This window comes from Rana temporaria, chromosome 4, assembly GCF_905171775.1.
Source record: "Rana temporaria chromosome 4, aRanTem1.1, whole genome shotgun sequence".
Taxonomy (NCBI): Eukaryota; Metazoa; Chordata; class Amphibia; order Anura; family Ranidae; genus Rana; species Rana temporaria.
This window is the reverse complement of record NC_053492.1, coordinates 299,582,901-299,599,076: the sequence shown is the minus strand read 5'-3', so window position 1 is coordinate 299,599,076 and position 16,176 is coordinate 299,582,901. Positions and strand designations below refer to the sequence as shown.

Here is a 16,176-nt window from a genome sequence, read left to right as displayed (position 1 = left end):
TGTGACGGATTAGTGTTACAAGGTCCCAGGTGTGAATAGGGAGCAGGTGTGTTAAATTTGGTGCTATCGCTCTCACTCTCTCATACTTGTCACTGGAAGTTCAACATGGCACCTCATGGCAGCACGGTGGCTAAGACCATACAGAAGTTTAACAGGACAGGTCCCTTCAGAACATGTCTCGCCATGGTCGACCAAAGAAGTTGAGTGCACATGCTCAACGTCATATCCGGAGGTTGTCTTTGGGAAATAGACACATGAGTGCTGCTAGCATTGCTGCAGAGGTTAAGGGGTGGGGGGTCAGTCTGTCAGGGCTCAGACCATACGCAAATTGGTCTCCATGGCTGTCTTCCCAGAAGGAGGCCTCTTCTAAAGATGATGCACAAGAAAGCCCGCAAACTGTTTTCTAAAGACAAGCAGACTAAGGACATGGATTACTGAAATCATGTCCTGTGGTTTGATGAGACCAAGATAAACTTATTTGGTTCAGATGGTGTCAAGCGTGTGTGGCGCAACCAGGTGAGGAGTGCAAAGACAAGCCTACAGTCAAGCATGGTGGTGGGTGTGTCATGGTCTGGGGCTGCATGAGAGCTGTCAGCATGGGGGAGCTACAGTTTATTGAGGGAACCATGAATGCCAACATGTACTGTGACATACCGAAGCAGAGCATGATCCCTTTGGAGACTGGGCCACAGGGAAAGTATTCCAACATGATAATGACCCCAAACACACATCCAAGATGACCACTGCCTTGCTAAAGAAGCTGAGGGTAAAGGTGATGGACTGGCCAAGCATATCTCCAGACGTAAACCCTATTGAGCATCTGTGGGGCATCCTCAAATGGAAGGTGGAGGAGTGCAAGGTCTCTAACATCCACCAGCTCCGTGATGTCATCATGGAGGAGCGGAAGAGGACTCCAGTAGCAACCTGTGAAGCAGTTATTTTGAGGGGACAGCAAATTTACACTGCTATACAAGCTGTACACTCGCTACTTTACATTGTAGCAAAGTGTAATTTTTTCAGTGTTGTCACATGAAAACATATAATAAAACATTTACAAAAACGTGAGGGGTGTACTTCTGTGAAATACTGTATATATAATTATGCGTATATTTTTTTTATTTATTGAATTGCACATTTCTCAGAGTGAGTAGTGCATTGTGGGCGTGATATCCAACATTTTACAGAGTTAAAGATTTTCTTGAATCATAATCTGCTAAAAGTGATGGTGTGTAGCCCACAGCAAACTTTCAGGAGTCTATGCAAATGTGAATTTCTACTGTCTGGCACGTGTTACACTTTGGCTGTTTGTTTCTCAATTACCCCATTTGAGTATCTGTATCATCAGGGGCGTACCAATAGCGGTGCGGGGGGGGCGGACCGCCCCAGGTACCACACATTGGGGGGTGTCAGTGGCCGAGTGACTTCGCTATATGGGGTGCGCTCCGCACCCGAGTCGGGTCACACTGTCCAATCATCCCAAGGGCATCCCTGCTGGCTCTGGCTGCTCCATTTTACTTTAGGTGTTTTCTAGAACACCCCCATCGCCGCGGCCGCAATGGACTAGTCCAGATCGTCCACTCGTTCATTGACTGAATTCCCTCCTGATAGCTTTGCCTCCACCCACCACTGCGGCCTCAGCCTGTGTCTGTCATCTCTCTCCGCTGGGGCGGCTCAGCTGCTGCTATCACACACAGACACAGGCAGGATCAGGGATCTAATCCGGACCTCCCAAGTTACTCCCTAGCAGAGGCAGAGGCTGAGTCTGAGAGCCTGAGGCACAACAGTGGTGAGAGGGGGGGTGGTTGTAAGAAGAAGAGCCTGGAGGAGTGTGTGTGTGTCTGTCTGCTCTGCCACCATGTGCTGACCTAATTTGGGGGGGGGGTGATTGCTGTGTCCACCACCCCCTGCCATGTGTACCAGCACTGTATGTAGCTGACCTGATTTGGGGGGGGGGGGTGATTGCTGTGTCTGCCACCCCCTTTAATGTGTACTAGCACTGTATGTAGCTGACCTGATTTGTGGGGGGGGGGGTGATTGCTGTGTCTGCCACCCCCTGCCATGTGTACTAGCACTGTATGTAGCTGACCTGATTGGGGGGGGGGGGTGATTGCTGTGTCTGCCACCCCCTGCCATGTGTACTAGCACTGTATGTAGCTAACCTGTTTGGGGGGGGGGGGTGATTGCTGTGTCCGCCACCCCCTGCCATGTGTACTAGCACTGTATGTAGCTGACCTGATTTGGGGGGGGTGATTACTGTGTCCGCCACCCCCTGCCATGTGTACTAGCACTGTATGTAGCTGCCCCAGGGCTGTCTTAATGAGAGGGCACTCTGGGCACTGCCCAGGGGCCCCAGTTGCATGGAGGCCCCTGCTTTTTCCCCAAAGCAGCTGTTCCTTGGGCCCCGGGCTGCCCCTCTACATCCCAGATATCCCTCCAGCACTCTGACCCCTCTTCACCCTAGATATCCCCTACCTCCTACCTACTTGATGTCTGTTTACCTGCATTGTCTCTATTGTAGGGGCCCCAGAGCATTACTTTGCCCAGGGGCCCATGATGCTATTAAGACGGCCCTGATTTGGGGGGGGGGGGGGGTGATTACTGTGTCCGCCACCCCCTGCCATGTGTATAGTGTAACACTGTAGCTGACCTGATTGGGAGGGTTGCAGAATGTAGGCATATGCAATTTACAGTGTGCAGAATGTAGACACGTGCGATTTACAGTGTGCAGAATGTAGACACGTGTGATTTACAGTGTGCAGAATGTAGACACGTGCGATTTACAGTGTGCAGAATCCAGGCGTTTGCTATGCTATGGTTTTGTTTAAAAAACAGTATTATCTGTTCAGTAAATGTTATAAATAATTGAAATAGGTTTAAGTAAGTTAATAACTTATTTTCTAATGTTTTTTAATTTTTTTTAAGTTGATGTAAAGTTTACAAATTCGTGCAATAAATGTTCTTGAAAACATGAAAAAAAATTGTGGGTGTTTTTCCAGGTAAACGTTGGGGGGGGGGGGGGGGGGGGGGTGCCAGATGTAGGATCCGCCCCGGGTGCCAAATGCTCTAGGTACGCCCCTGTGTATCATACTGTTTTACCTTCATGGGTTCCAATGTGGCAGAAAATGCATCTTGCAAAGCACAGCAGGCCAGCCTCCACATTTCCTCAGTAAAAACAGGTCCTGCAGTAACCAATACGTATCTGAAAACAAACCGTGATTATCGGTGTTAATGGGTTTCAGAACCTCTGGAATCTATTATAGTGTTTCATGATTTCAGACACAGCTTATATGAAAACAGATATGGATTTGTTTACCTTATACAAGAACAGCCCACTCGAGAGATGGTTTCAGTGGGTTCTGCCACACAGGACACCAGAAGTTTGAATAATTCTTTCAGCATCGTGTTAATCATATTCTCATATCCAATGTCTGAAAGAAAGCAGATATACAAGTATGGATAGTAAGAAGACTTAGGCCTTAGGACATTTTTTTAACTCTCCTAGAAGTCAGCAGTTTTCTTGCAGAAGACGCCTGTAAAAGTGTCTAAAGCTTTTACAGGCATCAAGCTCCTATTCATTTCATTGGCAAGAATAAATAATTTATTGTAAACAATGAAATGAATGAATGCTCAAGCACAAGCGTTTAAGCATGTTCATAGGCTTCTAGCAGCATCAAGCATTTTTTCTGCCCAAACGCTGCTGCTCCTGGACACACTGGCACTGGGTTTTGTCCTGCCTCTAAAAGCTACTGCCACTAAATGTTGCTAAAAGCCTATTACAGTAGGTGGATTCAGAAAGAATCTACTTATATGCCAGCCTAAGTCTGAATCTGCGCCGACGCAAATTTAAGCGTATTCTGGTAACCAGATACGCTTAAATTAGGCTCAGATACGAGCGGCGTAAGTGTCTTACACTGCCGTATCCTAAAGTGTACTTTTTAGGCTGATCGCTAGGTGGCGCTTCCATTGCGGTCGGCCTAGAATATGTAAATGAGTAGATACGCCGATTCATGAACGTACGCTTGCCCGACGCATTAAAGATACACCGTTTACGTAACGCACTTTCAGGCCTAAAGTTATTCCATCAAATAGCTGGAATAGTAATGTTAAGTATGGCCGTCGTTCCCGCGCCGATATTTGAAAATTTTACGTCGTTTGCGTAAGTCGTCCGTGAATAGGGTTGGACGTAATTTACGTCCACGTTGAAACCAATACGACCGTGCACACTGGGATATGTACACGGACGGCGCATGCGCCGTTTGTAAAATACGTCCATCACGTCAGGTCACCCCTCATTAACATAAAACACGCCCCCTCAGGAGAAATTTGAATTAGCCGCGCTTACGCCCGCCCGATTTACGCTACGCCGCCGTAACTTAGCAGGCAAGTACTTTGTGAATCATGTACTTGCCTCGCTAACTTACGGCGGCGTAGTGTAAACACGATACACTACGCCGCCGCAAAGTTAGGCCAGTCTTTGTGAATCTAGCTATATGTGTGCATGGACACATAGGCCAACATGGAGGGAAATTTAGAGGCAGGAAAAAAATAAATAAATACCAGACGCCCCTAGAAGCGTCCAGTGTGCATGAGGTCTAATGCTAATTAGTAGATTACACAAATTATACTATATTATATATACCGTATATAAATGCGCCTTTGGATGCAAGGCTTGTTCCTTATTTTAAAACAAGGCTTTGTTACTCTGTCTTGATAGGGCTACTGATGAAACTCCTCCATTTGTTTTCTTTTAGCCTTAACACTGTAGGAGCCCTACTGGCCCCCTACACTTAAAATGGACTTTACCTAGGAATAGCCATATTTCCAAGTGCATGGTATTAGTGCCTGGTTCAAAGTTCCCTAGTTTGGCCGGTTGATATAGTTATTACCCCTGTCCCACAGACGTCATGTCAATAATACGAATTTTAAAGATTAATAAAAAAGTTCATTTTGTATTTCAATGCTAAAGACATGCCTCTAAAGTCCATGTTTCCTTCTTTTGAATACATTTACAATATATCTAGGACTTTGGCACACTCTTGTACATGAATGGTGTGACGAAGGTGACTCTGGCAGCTAAGAGACTCGGGGCCGGCAGACGCAGCATGGCATTGTAGAGATGCTCCTATGACACGCTCCTCCTGCCAGGAGGATTGTTCTGAGATGCACTCAGGAGGATTCATTGGCATGCAAAGGCCCTGGCTGGGTATTAAGCCAAAGCGGGATTGACCTCCAGTAATACGGGGTCAATAGTATCTGGTAAGAAGGTATTTTTGCATTTGGTGGTGGTGATATCACAAAAGGATTCTTTACCATTGGTGGTGGATGCCGATTATATTCAATTAAATATCTTTCTACCTCAGCACATGTGGACTTCATGTTATTTTTATTTTTGACAATTTATTTTTCACTATTAATAGTATTATGCTGGCGCAACCTTTTGATTACATTTTGGGATTCTTTTTAGGAACAACTGGTCAGCAAAGTCACAGAAAAGTTGTGAAGAAACCTTTTTTCTTTTTGCTGCAACTTGAGCCGCATTGCTTGAGACAGCACCCCTTGAAATTAGTGTTTTGACTTGCCATGCAACTTTATGTGTCGCAGTGTGAACAGGGTTTTTAATAGGGACCAATGGAAAAAGCCCCGGCAGTCAGAGGGGCCCTTCATGGTTTCTTGCACCGGGGCCCTAAGACCCCATTCACACCTGGGCATTTTGTAGCTTGAAGACTGAAGCTACAAACTGCTGGAGGGGAAAAAATCTATTACTCTCTATGGAGATGGTTCACATCTCCACTTCAAAACTCCTGAAGCCAGAAGTTCAAAAACGCCTGAAGCTCAAACAAGTTCTGGGACTTTTTTTTAGGCAGATTTGGGAGTTTTTCTGTTTTTAACATTGGTGACCCTAGACCTGTCCAAATTCGTGGCAAAACGCAGTAAAATCGCAGCAAAACGCTACGCTCAGGTGTGAATGCAGCCTAAAGGTTCTAGTTATACCTCTGCCTGTCAGGATATATTTTGCCATTACTAATTGGGGAGATTTCCCTTCACTTCCTGCTCAATGGTCATGAACAGGAAGTTAGAGAAAATCCCTCCATAGAGAGGGGATTCTAGAACTAGTGTCCCCATTGAAAGATTTCCCCTCTGTTTCTATCTTGGTGAGAATTTGGGATTTTCTTTCACTTTTTGATAATCTAAAAGGGGCAAATAGAGAGGGTGAATCTCACTAAGACCCCATTCACATCTCATGTCTTTTCACTTGACCCACATAGGGCATCACATCACTTGCATTGGCTGCCCTATGCATGGCAAACATGCCAAAGAAGCTTCACATGTTTTTAGTTCTCGTTTTCCCATATTTGTGGCCTGTTTTGATAGGAAAACATTGCATTTGGGGTGCAGCTGAAAGTTAATGCCACTGCAAGCGCAACACATGTTTTCACTTGTCCCAGGAAGACGTGCAGAAATGTACACTATTGCGCGCATTTCCAGAACGCACAGGTATGAATGGGGCCTTTTTGAGATATGACTACCAAATATGACATAAAGAATGCATGGCTCAGGAGTGCGCTCCATAAAGAATGCAGGGCTAAGTAGCGCTCAGGAGCATGCTACATAAAGAATTCATGCTCAGCTGTGCCCATCAATGCATCTTCACCAGTGCCCATCAATGCAGCACTTATAGCGGGACTGCAAGATTGTGGCAGACAAATCGGACACTAATACTTAAAATCAGAAAGAAACAGCAAGAGGACATTACCTGAGAAAATAATTAAACTGATAGACAGGAATCATTTAATATACTGAAAGATCTATCTATCTATCTATCTATCTATCTATCTATCTATCGTATATATTACACACCAATGGGCCATAACATATCTTTACCGCACATATCTGCCATAACATTATGACCACAGAGAGGTAAAGTGAATAAAGTTGATTATATATATATATATACACACACACATACACACACACACACACACACACACACACATAGGAAAGTAGACATGTGGGGGCTCTACACACACAGTATACAGGTAGGTATGTATGTTTTAGGGCAGTGATGGCGAAGCATGGCACCCCAGATGTTTTGGAACTACATTTCCCATGATGCTCATGCACTCTTCAGTGTAGCTGAGCATCATGGGAAATGTACAGTGCACTGCCTGTGCACAGAAATGACCAGTGTCCCCTCCATACACAGTACTACACACATACAGAACACAGATATTTACTGACTGGGTCAACATTCAGCCCAACTCCATTCATAACCCACTTCCTGGTTCCCCTACAGCCCTCAGGATCCCCAGTCTGTCCTTCTCACTGCCTAATACCAAAGCAACAGTCACAGTTCCCTTAAATGATTAAACCCCAGTGTTTATTAAAATACCATAATAAAGATTTATTTGTTTAATAACAATGGTATCAGCTCAATTTAATGTGGGTACTGTGTTGTATGATAAGGTGACCAGATTTTTTAAATGAAATCCGGGGACATATTTTTTCTTTACTAGTAATGTCAACAATCAGCGACTCTCTGCCCGTCGCCGCCGCCGCCCGCCTCGCAAGTCTTACTCCGGCTACTACTGGTTGGGGAGCGGAGGAAGATCACTCCGCCAGGGAAGGCAATGAGATAGGCAGGTGGCTGGCAAGGATTTGAGCCAAGGCAGAAGAACATGCGAGCGAAGCTGAATGGGCAATGCGCCCAAAACTGAAGAAATATTCCCTCTGCTCAGACCAGCACATGATCATCAGAAAGGGGCACAGATAATGGGAAAAATATAACCCCCCTATGGTAGTAGGCACGGCGGAGCGGGGGGGTGTAATTGTAATTTTTTTATATTAATTCTGCACTGATTGTCTTTGAAATTGCCCCCGCCCCTATTAAATCCAATCTGGGGACAAAACCAGGGACAGACTTGGTCCGGGGACAGTGTCCTCAATCAGGGGACTGTCCCCTGAAACTGGGGATGTCTGGTCACCCTATTGTATGAGCCAATATATTTCAGGCAAAGGATGGCAGTTGTGAGAAGGTTGGCAGTTGGTCTCTCTGCACAGATGCCGATGTTTGGGGTCCTGACAGGCAGACAGAGAAGAGGATCTCCACTGAGACGCATCTCTGAAGCCAGACTCCAGCGATTATCGCAATAAACGGGTATTATTCTACATTTTTCTTCTTCTTATAGTGTTGTATAGTATTATTATTAGTATTAATATTAATTATTTTAAGGTAAACCTTCATTCACCTGTGATACCATCTACTACCACCAAGATGCCGCGGTGTTCACGACGCAACAACCGTGTAATACCACCACGGGACCCAACAGGTATGATAATTGTACCATATTAACCCCTTCATGACCGCATAACACATATATGAGGCATCCAGGAAGTGGGCTTTAAACCTGGGTGCCCCATATATGTGTTTTTACAATACATACTATTGTTTCTTTTATGGGCGCAAAGAACAAATCACACACACATATGTGGTATCGCTGCGATCGTCAGGAACAGGAGAATTTGTTGTGCAGGTTTTTTTGGTGGTGATACATTGTAATGTCATAAAATATACAGCTAAATGTAACTACTTCCTGCTGCCTGTAGGACATCCATGGAAGTCCTCATGTTGAAGTAGTTATACCCAGATGATGTCTGCACCTACAGGCCTCATTCCGGTATTGATTTTTTCAGCCGGCGATTTTTTTATGGCAGAAGTGATTTGAGTGGCTAAATAGCCACTCAATCACTTCTGTGGGTGGAGGAAGGGGGTTCCCCCCCCCCCCCTCCCCCGCCGCCTTTCCTGGGCTCTACATCTAAAAAAGATAAGTTTGTATAAAATAAATAATAATAATGAGAACAAAAAAAAAAAAAAGCACCCCCATCTCACTGTGCTTCCGCGCAAATGTGAACACATACGTTACTCCCACACGCACATGTGAGGTATTGCCACAGAGATCAGACTGAGAGCAATAATTCTAGCACCAGACCTCCTGTGTAACTCTAAACTGGTAACCTGTAAAGACGATGAAAGTGTCGCTAATGGAGAATTTTAATCATTGTAGTTTGCCGCCATTCCAGAGGCAGGTGCAAAGTATAAGCGTTACATATTAGGTAACTATTTACTCAGGGTAACATCATCTTTCACATGATACAATCAAATTGGAGTAACTGTTGTGTATTTATTTGTTAACCACTTCCCGCCCAAGGATGTCATATGACGTCCTGGACTTTCAGTGGGGATATCTGAATGATGGGTGCAGCTACAGGCATCATTCAAATATCACTATTTTCAGCCGGCAATTCTGTGCACCATAAGAATGATCATAGCGGCAGTTCCGCCGCTTGATCGTTTTTAGAGGCCGCCATCCGGTGCTTCTCCGGGCCCTCCCGTGCCATCGGGGGCCCAGAGAAAGAATCGTCCAGTGCCGGCTCACGACAATAGAGATTTCCGGTGACCAGATAGTCACCAGTCATCTCTATGACCATCGGAGGCCCGGGCGCGACGTTCCCGGAAGTAAACAAAGCCACAATCGCGGCTGTCAGCATGAGATCGGTGAATTTTTTTCCCGATCTCATGCTTTCCAGCCTGTAGGAGAGATGTGGGATCTTATTGACCCTGCATCTCTCCATAAAGAGGACCAGTCACTAACAATTCCTATTACAAGGGATGTTTACATTCCTTGTAATAGGAATTAAAGTAATAAAAAAAAATAAGTAAAAAAAAGTAATAAAATTAAAAAACGCCCCTGTCCCCGGTAGATCGCGCTCAGAAGCGAACACACACGCAAGTCCTGCAAACATATGTATACCCAGTTCAAACCACACATGTGAGGTATCGCCAGGTGCATTAGAGCACGAGCAACAATTCTAGCACTAGAGCTTCTCTGTAAGTTTAAACTGGTAACTTGTAAAAAAAAATGTAAGCGTCGCCTATGGAGATTTTTAAGTACCAAGTTTGGCGCCATTCCATGAGTGTGCGCAATTTTAAAGCATGACATGTTAGGTATCTATTTACTCGGCTTAACATAATCTTTCACATTATACAAAAAAATTGGGCTAACTTTACTGTTTTATTATTTTTTTATTTAAAAAAGTGTTTGAAAAACTATTGTGCAAATACTGTGTGAAATAAAAAGTTGCAATGACCGCCATTTTATTCCCTAGGGTGTCTGCAAAAAAAAACATAAATAGTGTTTGGGGGTTCTGAGCAATTTGAGCAAAAAAAGTGTATTCCCCCCCCAAAAAAATTGCGTTTAAAAACAGCTGCGCAAATGTTACGTGATATAAAAAATTTCAACACCCATCACTTTATTGAATAGGGCCTCTGCTAAAAAATTATATATATATATATATATATATATATATATATATATATAATGTTTGGGGGTTCAAAGTTATTTTCAAGCAAATAAAAGTAAGGATGGATGGCCGCACTCCAAACCAAACAGGTTGTCTTTATTTAAACGAACAGCAAAAACATACCGGATCACAGCAACAGAAACAGGAGGATAAGGCTGGGTTCACACTACGATTTTCCCGTCCGTCAGCCGCATACGATTTATATGGAAAAACGTATGCGGCTGAAACGGACGTAAACGTATGGAACCGCACATATGTGCGATTTCCATTGACATTAATGTTAAAAAAAAACGTATGCGTTTGCCATACTGTTTCAAAAACGGCCGCAAAACCGTGGTTGAACACGGTTTTGCGTACGTTTAAAAAACGTTTTGCCAGCAAATCGTACGCACCCGGATGCATCTGAGTGCATACGATTTGCAATGCATTGTCTATCTATACGTTTTCCCGTCCGGGCCCGTACGTTTTCAATACTGAAATCGTATGCGGCTGACGGACGGGAAAATCGTAGTGTGAACCCAGCCTAACCGACGTTTCGCACTTGGCCATGAATAAGCACTAAGTCAGTGCGAAACGTCGGTTATCCTCCTGTTTCTGTTGCTGTGATCCGGTATGTTTTTGCTGTTCGTTTAAATAAAGACAACCTGTTTGGTTTGGAGTTCGGCCATCCATCCTTAATTTTACATCAATGCTTGCCTAGTGCACTGCCAGCACCCTCGGAATCCTACACCTGTTTATGACCCTATAGCAGACCCACCTTGAGCGGTGATTTTCTTTCTTCAAATAAAAGTAGATTTTTACATGTAGGAGCGAAGTCTCAGAATTGGCCCGGGTACGAAATGGTTAAATATATTTTTTTTGTTTACTATTTTGGGCTGGTTTTCCCTTTGACAATAAAAAAAATCAGGAGATATCCATTAACATTTCCCACTGAATGAAAGCTGTCCTGAAAAAAACACAAGGTACAATATAATCCACCTGAATACACTAAGTAGCTGCGATGATATGCACAGTTTTAGGAACACATGCCAAAGTTGCAAAATTGGGATCGGGTGTTAAAGTGGAGTTCCACCACATTCGGTGTGAAGTGACTATTACACTCAGAACCCCTATTAAAAGGGATTATGTGACAAGAAATATAAAACAAAGATTATAGTAAAATAAAAAAATGTAAATTGGTATCCATCAGTACACTTGAAATGCGCATAGGATCCCTGCAATACCATGGATATGGATGGACACCTTTAGTAGACTTTTACTCACTTGTTTATGAACATTTTTGATTTCACTATAATCTTTGTTTGATTTATTTGTACATTTCTTGTCACATAATCCCATAATACAACATTTTTACATCACCGCGTTTTGGCACGGTCGGATTTTTGACTGATGGTTTGTAGGCAAGACTGATGAAAGTCAGCTTCGCCGGATATCCGACAAAAAAATCCATCGAATTAGAGTCCATCAGATATCCGATCATGTGTATGAGGCTTAAAGGGGTTGTAAAGGATTTTTTTTTTTTTTTTCATAATAAGCATCCTTTACATGCAGACATTTCTCTTTTCACTTCCTCATTGTTCGTTTTTGCTCAGAAGTTGCTCCATTTCTTCACTGTTCTGTTCACTTCTTGCTTGTCTGATTTTACTCACCACCGTGAAGGGAGGCTTTACTGCGGTGGTCAGTTCCCCTCCTGGGAACTACATCTGTGCGGCAGGACGCTCTCTACGTGTTAGAGACTTCAAGGAGGTGTGAATTACTGGGCGTGCTGCAATGCATACTGGGAAATGTAGTTCTTACATGAACGAGCGCCGCAAACCAGGAAGTGAATGAGAGAACAGAAACTAGAATGCCGGAGGTGATATAGATGAAGGAATTTAATAGGTATTTACTAGTTTTTTAACATAATCATTACAATATTCTGTCTGTCTACCTTGCATACATTAATTTTTATTTTAGGGCAATTTTTTTTTTCCTTTACAACTCCTTTAAGGCTAAAACTAAATCAAAATTTGCTGCCAAAATTAGCACTGATAGACATGATACTTTAATAGCTGTAAAAAATACAATATAGAAACAGTATGAAACCAACCAAGTATAAAGAGAGCCTCTGCCAATATCTTGAATGGCACGAGTATCATTTCTGCCATCTATGTAGTCATAACTATGTGGTAAGTAGTAAATTGTCAGATGTAATCTAAGTAATAAGTATATAGACATCCAGAAATCAATCGATATGCAAGTAATCTATATAGGAGAGAGAAAGGGTGTAGAGGTGTGAGGTAAGGTAGAGGGGAAAAAATGGGGGGCAAAGGGGGGTTGGACTCGAGCGCTGTGGAGAAATGGCAGACAGTAGAGCAACAAATTGCACAGAAGAGACAAACTTTGGAGAATATCCAAATTGATTCCAAACTGACCATGTGAGGGTATATACCTTCTGCCTTTAGAACCACTTTCTTGAAGAGGCGCTCCAATTTGGGCAAAAAAATAAAAGTCAGCAGCTACAATTATTCAGCGATGTCGGCACCTGAGCCCATATTTCACAGCCAGTCCTACTGCGCATGCACGAGTCGTGCTGCTCATTCTGAATGGTCTTGTAGTCTTCAGGGACCTATGTGTGTCCTAGAAGGCTGTGGGGGAGGAAGAGGGCCCAAATATCCTTGTAGATCACGGCGATCTGACCCGGAAGTGGGAGCGGGTACTGGTCAAACCAGGTACCCGCCCCCCCCAAAAAGTGCCAAAATGTGGCAGTGGAGAGGGGGACAAGTGTAACTTCCCCTTTTGGGTGGAGCTCCGCTTTATCCACTTCATCCTCTGGCCAAGTCTGACATTCCTCTCCTACTTGTAAAAATCTGCATTTCTTTGCTAGAAAATTACTTGGAACCCCCAAACATGATATATTTTTTAAAAGCAGGGGCCCTAGAGAATAAAATTGTGGGGGTTGCAATTTTTTATGCCACACAGTATTTGCACAGCGGTTTTTCAAATGCAATTTTTTGGGGGAGTAAAATTCACATCAATGAATTTTAAGGCACAAAAACACAATAGAATATCTAATTGTTTGGTAAAATATATAAACGATAATGTTACGCATAGTATAAATAAATACCTAACCTGTCACGCTTTAAAATTGAGGATGCTCATGGAAGAACGACGGACAATGGTACACTTAATTATCCGTAGACAACACTTAAAAAGCCTTTACAGGTTACTACTACTAGTTTAGAGTTACACAGGAGGTCTGGTGCTAACATTATTGCTCTCACTATAACAGGTCATCAGGTCATCTTTATAGAGAGATCTGCGGATGTTCCGATCCTCAATCATCTATATGGTCAGCTGGCAGAACTGCTGGCTTCAGTCCCGGGTTCCCCGGGTGGGACAGGAGAATCTGGGCACTTTTACATTAAAGAGCATCGCTGGCTAAAGAAAAATTATACTGGGATGATGCCTGTAGCTGTAGACATCATTCCGGTATAGCCACTTCAATCTGGCGATGTATGGGTACATTGCGGAGGCTGAAGTCATTGAACTGTCTCCTATTTTCAGGTTTACCTAGGAGACAGCCACCTGTCACACTTGAAATCTGTTAAAAATTAGACACTTGCCTTTGTCATTTAAGTTTAAAATTGTGATAGAAAGAGTTACATGACAGAAATGCTGAAATCTCTGCCATTGGCATTACAGGCATGGATTCACCCATTGCTCAACGATTACAAGCAGCTCTTCGGCAGCAGCGAGAGAATGCCAGGGCCCATCGTTGTCGATCTCCAAGGGACCGCATCATTGCTGAGGACCAGCCTGCACCATCCAGCCCACCGGCCAGGGAGTATCAGGAGGTGCCCACCTGTTCCATCTGTTTGAGTGAAATGGATGTGGGAGAGGACAATACAACTCTACTCTGCTCCCATCTATTTCACCCGACCTGCATCGAAACATGGAGGGCTCAAAGCAATACATGCCCTCTTTGCAGAGCTTTGATTGATTATGTTCCCTTACAAGTTGGAAACAGAAGAGTGCACCGGAGGATCGAGTTGCGGGAGATACCTAACATTTCTCGAGAAGACTTCATCAACCTTCGGGTTATATATGAAATGGATGAATTTGGTCATTACCGTGCTGCCCTCTATGTGTAACATTTTTTTTGGTTTCAGGTGTAGTGAAGAGTGTTGTTAAAAAAATAAAAATAAAAAAATATTATTGCTATGTATTAAATGTATATATTTCTATATATAAGATACAGTACTGTCGATTAGGGCAGGGTGATGCAGTTAAGGGCAGGGTGGAGGGGATTAGGGCAGAATGGAGCGAAATAGGGCAGAGTGGATGGAGCCAGGCACAGTAGGGCACAGGCTGGAGCGAGGCACAGGCTGGAGTGAGGCCCGCCGGGGCACAGGCTGGAGCAAGGCACATTGGGTCACAGTCTGGAGCGAGGCCTGTTGGGGCACGGACTGTATCGAGGCCCTTTGGGACAAAGGCTGGAGCGAGGCCCGTTGGGACAAAGGCTAGAGCGAGGCCCGTTGGGACAAAGGCTAGAGCGAGGCCCGTTGGGACAAAGGCTAGAGCGAGGCCCGTTGGGACAAAGGCTAGAGCGAGGCCCGTTGGGACAAAGGCTGGAGCGAGGCCCGTTGGGACAAAGGCTGGAGCAAGGCCCGTTGGGACAAAGGCTGGAGCAAGGCAGGTTGGGGCACAGGCTGGAAAGAGGCCCATTGGGACAAAGGCTGGAGCGAGGCCCATTGGGACAAAGGCTGGAGCGAGGCAGGTTGGGGAAAAGGCTGGAGCGAGGCAGGTTGGGGGAAAAGGCTGGAGCGAGGCAGGTTGGGGGAAAAGGCTGGAGCGAGGCCTGTTGGGGCACAGGCTGGAGCGAGGCCTGTTGGGGCACAGGCTGGAGCGAGGCCCGTTGGGGCACAGGCTGGAGCGAGGCCCGTTGGGGCACAGGCTGGAGCGAGGCCCGTTGGGGCACAGGCTGGAGCGAGGCCCGTTGGGACAAAGGCTGGAGCGAGGCAGGTTGGGGGAAAAGGCTGGAGCGAGGCAGGTTGGGGGAAAAGGCTGGAGCGAGGCAGGTTGGGGGAAAAGGCTGGAGCGAGGCCTGTTGGGGCACAGGCTGGAGCGAGGCCCGTTGGGGCACAGGCTGGAGCGAGGCCCGTTGGGGCACAGGCTGGAGCGAGGCAGGTTGGGGCACAGGCTGGAGCGAGGCAGGTTGGGGCACAGGCTGGAGCGAGGCAGGTTGGGGCACAGGCTGGAGCGAGGCAGGTTGGGGGAAAAGGCTGGAGCGAGGCAGGTTGGGGGAAAAGGCTGGAGCAAGGCAGGTTGGGGCACAGGCTGGAGCAAGGCAGGTTGGGGCACAGGCTGGAGAGAGGCCCATTGGGACAAAGGCTGGAGCGAGGCAGGTTGGGGGAAAAGGCTGGAGCGAGGCAGGTTGGGGGAAAAGGCTGGAGCGAGGCAGGTTGGGGGAAAAGGCTGGAGCGAGGCAGGTTGGGGGAAAAGGCTGGAGCAAGGCAGGTTGGGGGAAAAGGCTGGAGCAAGGCAGGTTGGGGGAAAAGGCTGGAGCGAGGCAGGTTGGGGGAAAAGGCTGGAGCGAGGCAGGTTGGGGGAAAAGGCTGGAGCGAGGCAGGTTGGGGGCACAGGCTGGAGCGAGGCCCGTTGGGGCACAGGCTGGAGCGAGGCCCGTTGGGGCACAGGCTGGAGCGAGGCCCGTTGGGGCACAGGCTGGAGCGAGGCCCGTTGGGGGGGAAAAGGCTGGAGCGAGGCCCGTTGGGGGGGGGAAAGGCTGGAGCGAGGCCCGTTGGGGCACAGGCTGGAGCGAGGCCCGTTGGGGCA

The 16,176-nt window shown here is 45.8% G+C and overlaps 1 protein-coding gene across 2 annotated transcripts in view; it reads right to left on the bottom strand.

Annotated features, from left to right (window-relative positions):
- Positions 1 to 16,176, bottom strand: part of ARFGEF3 (ARFGEF family member 3) — a 194,441-nt gene that overhangs the window by 20,287 nt on the left and 157,978 nt on the right. For both annotated transcript variants that reach the window (XM_040350518.1, XM_040350519.1), the window contains exons 29-30: positions 3,314 to 3,428; positions 3,097 to 3,199 (exon numbers count right to left, since the gene is read on the bottom strand). In XM_040350518.1, coding sequence (XP_040206452.1) covers positions 3,097 to 3,199; positions 3,314 to 3,428 — 218 coding nt within the window. The remainder of the gene's footprint in view (positions 1 to 3,096; positions 3,200 to 3,313; positions 3,429 to 16,176) is intronic.